This window comes from Pristis pectinata, chromosome 5 (assembly GCF_009764475.1).
Source record: "Pristis pectinata isolate sPriPec2 chromosome 5, sPriPec2.1.pri, whole genome shotgun sequence".
Taxonomy (NCBI): Eukaryota; Metazoa; Chordata; class Chondrichthyes; order Rhinopristiformes; family Pristidae; genus Pristis; species Pristis pectinata.
Genome location: NC_067409.1, coordinates 101,026,593 through 101,037,600, shown reverse-complemented (window position 1 = coordinate 101,037,600; position 11,008 = coordinate 101,026,593). Strand labels below are relative to the sequence as shown.

At 42.1% G+C, this 11,008-nt stretch overlaps 1 protein-coding gene across 3 annotated transcripts in view; it reads left to right on the top strand.

Moving 5' to 3' along the window:
• The first annotated feature begins 4,898 nt into the window (after window positions 1–4,898).
• Window positions 4,899–11,008, top strand: part of LOC127570317 (uncharacterized) — a 39,768-nt gene continuing 33,658 nt past the window's right edge. The window contains exons 1-2 of one of the 3 annotated variants that reach the window (XM_052015758.1): window positions 4,899–5,363; window positions 9,494–9,936. In XM_052015758.1, coding sequence (XP_051871718.1) covers window positions 9,701–9,936 — 236 coding nt within the window. In that variant the 5' untranslated portion in view covers window positions 4,899–5,363; window positions 9,494–9,700. Of the gene's footprint in view, window positions 5,605–5,648; window positions 5,803–9,493; window positions 9,937–11,008 lie in introns of those variants that run through there. The other 2 variants (XM_052015756.1, XM_052015757.1) reach the window with 2 other exon arrangements.

Genomic DNA, 11,008 nt, shown 5'->3' with positions numbered 1-11,008 from the left:
GGCACTATCATAGCATGCCCCACAACTTCCTAACCCATACGTCCTTGGAATGTGGGAGGAAACTGGAGCACCTGGAGGGAAACCTTCTTACAGACAGTGGCCAGAATCGAACCCGGGTCGCTGGCGCTGTAATAGCATTATGCTAACCACTACACTACTGTACCGTGGCAGGATACTTATGCAAACTGGTGAATCTCTGTTGTCTGTTAATTATTTTTTACTTATTCTGATATTGGTTCTCCGTAACACCACACCTGGCACTCTTTCAAATGAGAGCACCTGGTATGAAGCTTGTTATATATATAGTTTCCAGTCTCACTGTCTTGCAGCCACATAAAGGCAATGATGTTGTAGTTGCCACATTCACTTTGGGCTTGCAATCCATTCAGTCTGTTCTTCATACAGTACTTTGTTCATTTATACAAAGAACACTGAGCAGAACCAGAAAAACTAACTTGCCTTTCTGCACATCTTTTACTCTCTGTTTCTCTCTCCTGGTTGAATTACTTTGCATCTTTAATTTTCGCTCCACCTGTAGTGCCTAAAACACCATTTCTGTCTAGTGTTCTTCCCTTTTGCTCAAGACCCGTTATCAATATTCTGTTTACTCCCTGTGGTCTCTCCCCATTCTTTCCCCCTTCCCTCCAAATTACAGTTTAAAATAATTATTCCATTTATCCTTCCAGCCTGTGCCCATTTCATTTAGAGATCCTCACAGTGGCACAGTTCCTCCATTGTGGCACAGTGGAGGAACTGTTTCACAGCTCCAGTAACCCAGATTCAATCCCAAACTTCAGTCAAAATTAAAGTCAAAGTTAAGCTTATTATCATATGCACAAGTACATGTAAGCACAGGTGCAATAGAAAGCTCACTTGCAGCAGCATCACAGGCACAGGCTCTCTGTGTGGAGGTTGTGCATTCTCACTGTGACCTCATGCGCTTCCTCCAGGTGCTCTGGCTTCCTCCCAAATCCTAAAGACATTTGGGCTGGTTCGTAATTGGCCACTGGAAATTACCCCTAAAGTGTATGTGAGTGGTAAAATTGAGGGGGTGGGGAGTGGATTGGAATACGAGGACAATAGATATAGGGGTAGTGTAGGATTAGTTAAATGAGTGCTTGATGGCGGTGCCGACTCAGTGAGTTGAAGGGCTGTTTCAGTGCCGTATGGCACCATGCTTAAACTTCATCTCCCAGTTATGATGCCAGTAGTTAATGAAATTGAAACCCCTTTCACACATAACTCCTTTAGCCACTTCTTTACCTCTCATTTTGCTTGTCCCGCATATGACTCTGTACATTTGCTGAGATTATAATCTGTGAAGATCTGCTTTAATCTCTAAATGTGACCAGTTCCTATTCTCTTAAACTTCAGAGTGCCTCCAACATGCATCCCAATTTAATGAATGAGACACAGATATTCAAGGCAGAGGCATCCACTGCAGGAATCCTCGTGTTTGCTTGGGACAGCCTTATTGTTTATAAACTCCCTACCTTCTTAAGTCGAGACACACAACGTGCTCTGAGATAGTCTACATATGCATTCAAGCATTACTTTTTAGTTTTTTTATATACTTGCAAATACTTGACAAAATTTTAGATATTTACTGCCTCAAACATGATCCATGTAAGACTTAGAGGCAAAAAAGCAGGACCAACTTCACCCTCTGCACTGAATTCCTCTTCTGGTCATACCTTCAATTCTGTTTATGATGCATTCCTTTTAAGACCAGCCTATGTAACCATTCTGTTTGCTGTTAGCAGAAACTGTATACCTTTATGTATGATTTTGAGCTGCAAACCAATTAGACATTGACTAACTTGATGCGACACAAGATAGCAAAAAGCCTAAAAATTCAGAAATGCATTCAAGAAACAACTGGAAAAACTGGACGGGTAACACCATTTCCAGGCAGGTATGGATTAGTAAATCTGAGTAATTTTTCCAACAATAGCATGTCAGCTAATGAGTTGGAAGTGGGGTGGGTTATATGACTTGTCAACTTATGCAACTTTTGTAAATTTACCTCCTGCTCTGAAGTATATTTTTGCTAGGAAGGCCAGGGAGATGCAGGGATTTTTGGTGAGCTTCATCTCATTAAGAAGATATTGTGCTTTGGGGCTGGTCCCTGATACAAATATCAACAGCTGCTGGGAAATTATCAGTGAGTGAAAGACACCCTCTGGTCTGCCTGAACTCCCTGGTGCTCCAGAGCAAAGTGCTGTCCACGGTTAAGTACTACAAACTGGCACAGTCTAAAATCCATGTCTGCATGCTAAAGGGTGCTCTGGAGCCAAGTAAAGCAACAGGAGAGCTTCATAAAGAAGAGCCACAATTTTAGAGCCCTCCTGTCACTACACACAAATTAGTTGAAATGCGGTGTTAGAACCCCACGAACAATTTACATTAAGGTTGTAAATGAGTAATAACTAATGACATTCTAATGTTAGTAACAGGAATAACTTAAACTTGGTTACTAATATATTGACTTGAATGTTCTGTACTACTTTTACTTCCTTATGAATGAAGTATACTGTAAAATAAAAAATACACTTTGGTCATATGAAACAAGTTAAATGGTCCTAGTTTATGCTGAGGTACACAAAGTAGGGTAGGATAATTTTTGATTTTTGTGAGCATTAGTTTTGTGATTTTCTTCCCTATCATTTAGCTCACTCAATATTTGTGAATATTAATCCTTTTCAGGCTCTAGTAGGGAGAGTTGGAAAATCATTTCTTGTAAGGCCTTTGAACAAGGTCCCACATGGGAGGTTAGTTCAGAAGGTTCAGACACTAGGTATCCATGGAAAGGTTGTAGATGGGATTCAATTGGCTGCGTGGGAGAAGATAGAGAGTGGTAGTCGATGATTGTTTCTCAGACTGGAGGCCTGTGACTAGTGGTGTGCTTCAGGGATCTTGTGCTGGGTCCATTGTTGTTTTGTTGTCTATATCAATGATCTAGATGATAATGTGTAATGGGTCAGCAAGTTTGCTAATGACACTAAGATTGGAGGCGTAGTGGACAGTGAGGAAGGCTTTCAAAGCTTGCCGAGGGATCTGAACCAACTGGAAAAATGGGCCAGAAAATGGCAGATGGAATTTAATGCAGACAAGTGTGAGGTGTTGCATTTTGGAAGGAGAAATCAAAGTAGGACCATACACAGTCAATGGTAGGGCACTGAGGAGTGCGGAGGAACAAAGGGATCTGGGAGTTCAGATACATAATTCCCTGAAAGTGGCGTCAAAGGAGACAGGGTTGTAAAAAAGGCTTTTGGCATCCTGGCATTCATAAATCAAGTACTGAGTATAGAGTTGGGATGTTATGGTGAGGTTGTCTAAGACATTGGTGAGGCCAAATTTGGAGTATTGTGTACAGTTCTGGTCACCTAACTATAGGAAGGATATCAGTAAGATTGAAAGAGTGCAGAGATTTAGTAGAATGTTGCCGGGTCTTCAGGAGTTGAGTTACAGGGAAAGATTGAACAGGTTAGGACTTTATTCCTTGGAGCACAGAAGAATGAGGGGAGATTTGATAGAGGTTTACAAAATTATGAGGGGTATAGACAGAGTTAATGCGAGTAGGCTCTTTCCATCTAGATTAGGAGAGATAAGTATGAGAGGATGTGGTTTTAGGGTGAAAGGGGAAAGGTTTAGGGGGAAACATTAGGGGGAACTTCTTCACTCAGTGGTGGGAGTGTGGAACAGGCTGCCATCTGATGTAGTAAATGCGGGCTCACTCTTAACTTTTAAGAATAAATTGGATAGACACATGGACGGGAGAGGTCTGGAGGGTTATGGACTGGGTGCAGGTAGATGGGACTAGTAGAATAAAGTTTTGGCACAGACTAGAAGGGCCAAATGGCCTGTTTTCTGTGCTGTAGTGTTCTATGGTTCTATTAATTGAATTCAGCTGGGATGTCGGTGGTTAAAATTTGCCTAAGCTTCCTTTTTAAGAGGGGGAAATATCACCAAAGGTTTCAATTCCTGGAGTTCCTCCACTTTTGGCAAAATGGCATGTGACCTATTTAGTGAAGTCTTATTCCCCTTTCCATTGGGCTTAATATTGACGCCATTTGCAGTTGATGATCATTCAATGTTTATTAGTGTAGTTTATTTAACAAACATGAATCAATACACACTGCTGCAAGTCACAATCTGAGGAGAGAAATCATATTTTTCTATCACTAAATGGAAGATTGCTAATCTCCCTAAAATGGAATGTCTACAATATGGAATTGAAAATCTGTTTTTTAAATGACACATGGATAACAACCATTTCCAGGCCAGAATTTCAACCAGGCATATCTGGGCACACAGAATGATGGGATTACCCATAAAACAAATCATGAGAAGTTGGACCATGTTGACCAACAGCAACTTTCTTTGGGTAATCCTGGAACAATCTGGTCTTCCCAGCACAGTGCTGAACTGGGATGCCTTCCAGCTATCTTTATCCTCTGAACATCCCCAATCACATCCGTACCTGCCCTGTCGCACAACCTCCTGAACTCCTCCCCAGTCTGCCACCACTCCCTCTAAACCATCCGGCAGGTCTGATATCCTGCCTCCTATCCCCATTTAGCAGAGCTGGGCTCCGAAGCCCTTTCCCTCACCTGGCCAAATATCAGGGCTAACCTGTGGGCACTGATCATCTTGAATACAGCCTCCAAACTGTGGATTGAGCGGTAGATGTTTGAAACTGTACGAGGCCCAGTCGGTTGGAGCTCATTGCAATTACGAAGCACATTTCATTTCATCTGTAAGTCCTCGGGGTGCCAGGGAATGTCCCAAAGCAGGGCACGGATCTGTTAGAGGGACTGCAGCTTTCGGTCGAGGAACTCCCCGCGCTTTACACACACCACGGTGGCAGCGGTCTCCCCAGTCCCCTTACAATGACATCGCTGGCTGAGAAGCGCAACCCGTCATCAGCAGGGGGAGAGCGGGTCACTCGGACTGCCAGGAACTGAGGGGAATTCTGAGGGACACGGTCAAGGCAACGACCTATCACATGGTCAGAACATTATGAGATCCCAGCTTCACAAACAGAGTACATCCAATGACTGTAGGAACAAGGCGGTGTGTGGTTTTTGGGAAGTTTCCCCTTCCAGATCAAAAGAAAAGTTTTTTCTTGAACTTTCCCATGAACAAAATCAAGAATTGATTTGAATAAATAACAGCCGGACCACTATAACTTCTGTAAAAGAAATAATATTCCTGTATTGGAGCCTCGAGTACATGTAGAAGGGAGCACAGCGACGTCGCTGCAGGCATGAAACGTCGCTAACAGCCCACTGCAGTGAAAGTGAAACCAAAGCGGGAGTTCGTTTCCTTCTGATTGTGGGTCAGCAGGAGCGGCCCAGCAGGTGAGGAAGAACACCGGCGGCCGGGCAGCGGACGCTTTCCCGCGGCATTGCTGTCCGCTCGGGGCCGGCGGCAGCAGCAGCAGCAGCAGCAGCGGGGTGTATCCAGAACCGAAGGCGGCGTCCAGTGGAGCCTGGGAACCGCAGGCTGCTTCGGGCTCTGCTCGGCTCCGAGCCCTGGCGGGGTTGGTTGGTGCCGCTGACCGCAGGCAGATGCCGGCATTGGGATACCAACTCCCAGAGGGTACCGAACGGAATTTTTTTTAAGCTCTGAAAGAACGGAAACATCCTGCGGGTTATGATTGATAACAGGCTGATGTTGGGTTAACACCCCCGTCGGCTGTGGAGTTATGCCCAATGTTATAGGCGGACAGCTCGCTGTGAATTGCAATCTTCATTCGAATTGTTGCAGATTGTGATGGCGGCCTGGCCCAGGAGAAATGTTAGTGTGTGTCTGTGTGTGTGTGTAAAGGCCTTTAATTCCTGACAGCATTTCCACGGTAAGAACAAACTGCTGGAGGAACTCAGCAGGTCAAGCAGCAGCTGTGGAGTTAAAGGAATGGTCAACGTTTCGGGTCGACATCCTACAATTTCCTGCCGAGCCGCTGGGTTCCTCCAGCAGTTTGTTTTCGTTTTGCTCCAGTTTCCAGCACCTTCAGTGTCTTGTGTCAGCATTTGCCTGGTGCTCCCCTTTCTGTTGTGGGGAGTAAACAAAGGCTGCTCGCTGGTGTGATGTTGGAACAGAAATGCATTTGAAAATTTTGGTGCCATTGGGAACAACAGGTGAACTGTAACAATCTGGGTTTATAGAAAAGAGTACATGAAGCAACATAAACTTCAAAGTTTAAAATTTAAGTGGTACATTATCACTTTTAATCTGAGAAATTTGTTGCAGTGGTGTTGGGAAGATTTGATAAAGTTTGTGTAGAATTATAATTTCTGGATGCACTTATTGCCATAACTCCTAGAAGTATTGATCACTTTCCTAAGTGAGTGATGCTGAATTGTGAGTGTATACCAAAGAAGAAAGGATGAACTAGCAGTGTATTTTATTGCCTTGAAAAGAGGGGCCCAGAAATGATCCATAATAGTGATCTTTAAACCATTGTGCTAGTGTGTTTTCTATTCTGCTTCTGGGGAAGTGAAAACTCGAAATATTAATTAAAGGTAGTAACCAAACAGAAAACTTGGAAGAAATGCCTTTACCCAGAATGGTGAGAATGTGGAACGCAGTATCACAAGAAAAGGTGAAGGTGAATATTATAAGTATACTTAAAAGGAAATTAGGTAAGGAATAAGAAGCAAGATGGGCCTGCTGAACGTAGGGAGACGGTTGGGGCAGCCCCATGCCAAACTTCATCCCAATAGTTGGACACAAGGAAGGGAGGTGGGATGGTGAAAGTTGTTACAAAACATTGGTAGGGAGATGGGAAGTTAGAATGCAAGAATGAACTAGAAAGAAAAAAACAAAAAATTTCATCAGATGTGTCAGAAGGTAAAGATTAATGAAAGTTAAGGTGGGTCACTTGCAGAAACAGGAGAAATTATATTGGAGAATGTTTAAGTGATAGAGAAGTTAAACCTACATTTTACACCATCTTCCATAAAAGAAGACACGAGAATCCAACTGGGGAAAAGTGAAGGGGGAGCTAACAGAAATTAGCATTCAGTTTTAATTGAAAAATGAACTGGAACTATTGAGATTGATAAATCAACAGGACTTGAAGGGGGTGGCTATGGAGGTAGTTGGTGCACTCATTGTCGTTCTCCAAAATTGCATAGATTCCAAAATGGTTCTTGCAGATTAGAAGTAGCAAGTATAACCCCATTATTTGAGAAAGGAAGGAGAGAGTCTGTGATTACTGTCCATTTAACTTGACATCACTAGTAGGGAATAAGCTAGAATTTATTATTAAGGAAGTGGTGACAAGGCAACTAGAGAATAATTTGATAGAGCAGAGTCAATATGAAAAGTGAAGTCATGTTTGATAAATTGGTTAGTACCAATAACTACTGGAATAGTTAAGGGGGAGCCAGTGAATGTGGTGTATATGGACTTGAAAAGCCTTTGATAAGGTGCAACATGAGGTTATTTAACAAAATTAGATCACATGGACTTGAGGGTAATATTCAGCCTTGGATCAAATACTTAATTCTCAAGAAACAGCAATAAACTGGTCACTTTTGTGTAGGAAATCTGTAACTAGTGGGATGCTGCAGGAATTGGTGCCTGGTCTTCAGTTATTGAATAAAAGACCATGTGTAACACATTCAAGTTAGTTACCAATACATAACTGGGGGGTGGGTGGGCAGCGCGCAGAATGAGTTTTGATTTCCTTGATTACAGCCATGAATTAGCAACATCGTGATGGTCAATCAATGTCACTTTATCTTCCACACCTGTCTATAACACTCCCTGCTGTCATGCTCTTGAATGTCAAATAAAGCCATGCTTTCACCTGGCAGCATTTTCAGCCTTGGCAGAGAAAAATTTCAAGTAGTTTTAATTTAATCTATAGGTCTTTCATATGGCTGCATCTCTCAATTTTTCTGCCGCTCCTTTTGAGGATTCCCAGCATAATTAATATGAAGCAGGAGCTTGCATTGAGGGCTAATCTTGGGACAACAGGCTTTGAGAATGCACCTGGCTTTGTGCTGGATGCGTTTCTGGGTCCCATGGTCAAATGAGGAATGGATTCTTGACTCTCTCAATCTTGCTTCCCATGTGGTTTGTCATCCTAATTGAACTTGAATGGACTCTTCCTGGTTTCTCCTTTTTATTTTAAAAAAAAGCACATCTATGTCTCTCATTAGCTAAAATATGCTATTAAAACACTGAGTTAATGAATACAAGATTCATTTACCTTTTTTACCTCCGCATTAATCACTTGAGCCTCAATTTGCATGATAATTTGCACCTTGACATAAAGGCAATAAACTGTGGATGCTGAAATCCAAAATAAAAACAGGAAATGTTGCAAGTCTCAGCAGGTCAGGGAGCAACCTTGGAGACAGGAATGAAGTTAGTGTCAGGCTGATGACCTTTCATTAGAATTGGGTTAAGCTAAAGATGCACAGGTTTTACGATGTAGGGAAAGGTGAGGAGGAGACAAAAGGGGAGGTCTGTGATACTGGTGGGCAGAAGAGATTAAATGACAAAAAGTCACCAACCAATATCTTGTTTCCTGAAAGAACTCCAATTCTTCGCTAATTCGCTTGAACTGCTTTTGTATTAAGCATCATGGACCAGTTTAACTTTGTTATATGCTGAATGAATGTTGTTAAATCAATTGGATAATTGTACAATATTAAATCATCATGAAGGTTGGCCAGTATCTGTCACATAATACCAGCTATATATAACCAAAAAAGCAAAGTTGGTGTTAGCTCTCTGAATCGTTAGTCACATCTTTAAGATGCTGAAAAAATCGCACTAGGAACATAAATTATGAATAAATACACAGAACACAATCTCATCAATTTATAAATTGATAATGATGCAGTTCTACAAAACTCTGGTTAGACCTCACTTGGAGTACTGTGTCCATTTCTGGTTGCCTCATTATAGGAAGGATGTGGAAGCGTTGGAAAGGGTGCAGAGGAGATTTACCAGGATGCTGCCTGGTTTGGAGAGTATGGATTGTGAGGAGAGACTAAGGGAGCTAGGGCTTTACTTTTTGGAGGGAAGGAGGATGAGGGGAGACATGATAGAGGTATACAAAATATTAAGAGGAATAGATAAACAGCCAGTGCCTCTTTCCCAGGGCACCAATGCTCAATACAAGAGGGCATGGCTTTAAAGTAATGGGTGGGAAGTTCAAGGGAGATATCAGAGGGAGGTTTTTTTACCCAGAGAGTGGTGCATGGAATGCACTGCCTGGGGTAGTGGTGGAGGCAGGTATGTTGGTCAAGTTCAAGAGATTGTTAGATAAGCATATGGTGGAACTTAAAATAAGGGGATATGTGGGAGGAAGGGTTAGATAGTCTTGGGTGTGGTTTAAAGGTCCGCACAACATGGTGGGCTGAAGGGCCTGTATTGTGCTGTATTGTTCTATGTTATTCCTGTTCAAATAAGAAAATAGTATACAATATGCTATTTTTTTGTGTTTTTAAACAATACTTTTCTGTTGCAGGTCTGTCCAAATAAATACACTGGTGCAATTGGTGAATATGAAAGTCTAGGAGTGAATACTTATTTCAAGAATGTGATACTCCTTCACTCCTCTGGAGGTGACCAGAACAATCTTGGAGGTTCAGGTCACTGCACAAATATTACACAACGGCTATTTCTATATAGAATTACTGGACAACAATGGATTACTTTCTTAGTATAGATTAAAATGGGCAATGATTTATGTTGTCAATGGACATTTTGCCAAAGTGAGGCGAAACCAATGGCTGAAAGTGAACAGGAAGCTTTACTGTGTGCCAGCAATGCCAGTTCATGCAGGGCAAATGATGTTAAAGGGCAGCAGGTATCTCCACAAAAGTCGGTAGGCAGTGAGGATTCGACAGATCCAAGAAACAGAACCGACAGCGCAAAGGTTCGTAGAACTGCTGCTGCTTCACCAAAAAGGTAAATTACTTTCTTTTCAGTTCTGTTGATTTCACTGTCTTCATCAGCTTCAGAACTGTTTCATCATATTTGGTCCATGTTTTAGTGATTTAATCAATAGTAACATGAGCTCATAGCTTTCCAATATAAATCACCACAAAAGTGACATATTTGGTACAATAATTTAAATTCCCTCATGATTTGCAACCTCGAATTAATATAGACATTAAGGGAATTGAGGGATATGTAGTTCAAGCAGGAAAGGGCAATACAGTGGTGCAGCTGGTAGAGCTGCTGCCTTGCACTCCAGTGACCCAGGTTTGACCCTGACCTCCAGAGCCGTCTGAGTGGAGTTTGCATTCTCTTACTGTGACTGACTAGGTTTCTTCTGGATGCTCCAGTTTCTTTTTGCATCACAAAGACTTAGAGCTGAAGAGTAATACAGCCGGAAACAGGCCCTTCAGCCCAACTCGTCCATGCCTACCAAGATAGTTCTCTGTGGAACTGTCAGCAGTTCTCTGTGAAATTGCTATCATTTTTTGAGAAAATCCAGATAGCAGATGTCCTGTTGACTGGGAAGAATATGAAGAAAACAGAAGGTGATTCTTGATAAGAGCTGTAGATAGGGAATAGGAAAAGAAATTGATGCCAAAATCTACTGTTATATTGGGGGGGGGGGGTGTTAGTGACTGGTCTAAGGAAACCTTGAGGGATTTCTATGATGTTGTAAATAATACTTTTTAAAAACATCAGGAAATAGCAGACTTATTGCATCACTATTTACCTGAGAAGAGAATAGCATCCCAATACTGAATTATTGCCAGAATTAATGTAAGCAAAATAACATCAGTAAAGAAAATAACCCGGAACAAATGGTTTCCATCCCAGTGAATAGGAAGTTGGCATTTGCAAAGTTGTTGTCTGTTGGTGAAAGTTTAAACTCATGGAACTGAAGGAAACTAACTGATCCAGCTGGGAAATTGGCTGAGTGGTAGGAGCTGGTGAATGGGATAATGGGCAGGTATTCAAATTGACCAGACGTGAATTGTGACATCCTACAAGGATCTGTGTTCGGGCCTCAACTCTTTGAATA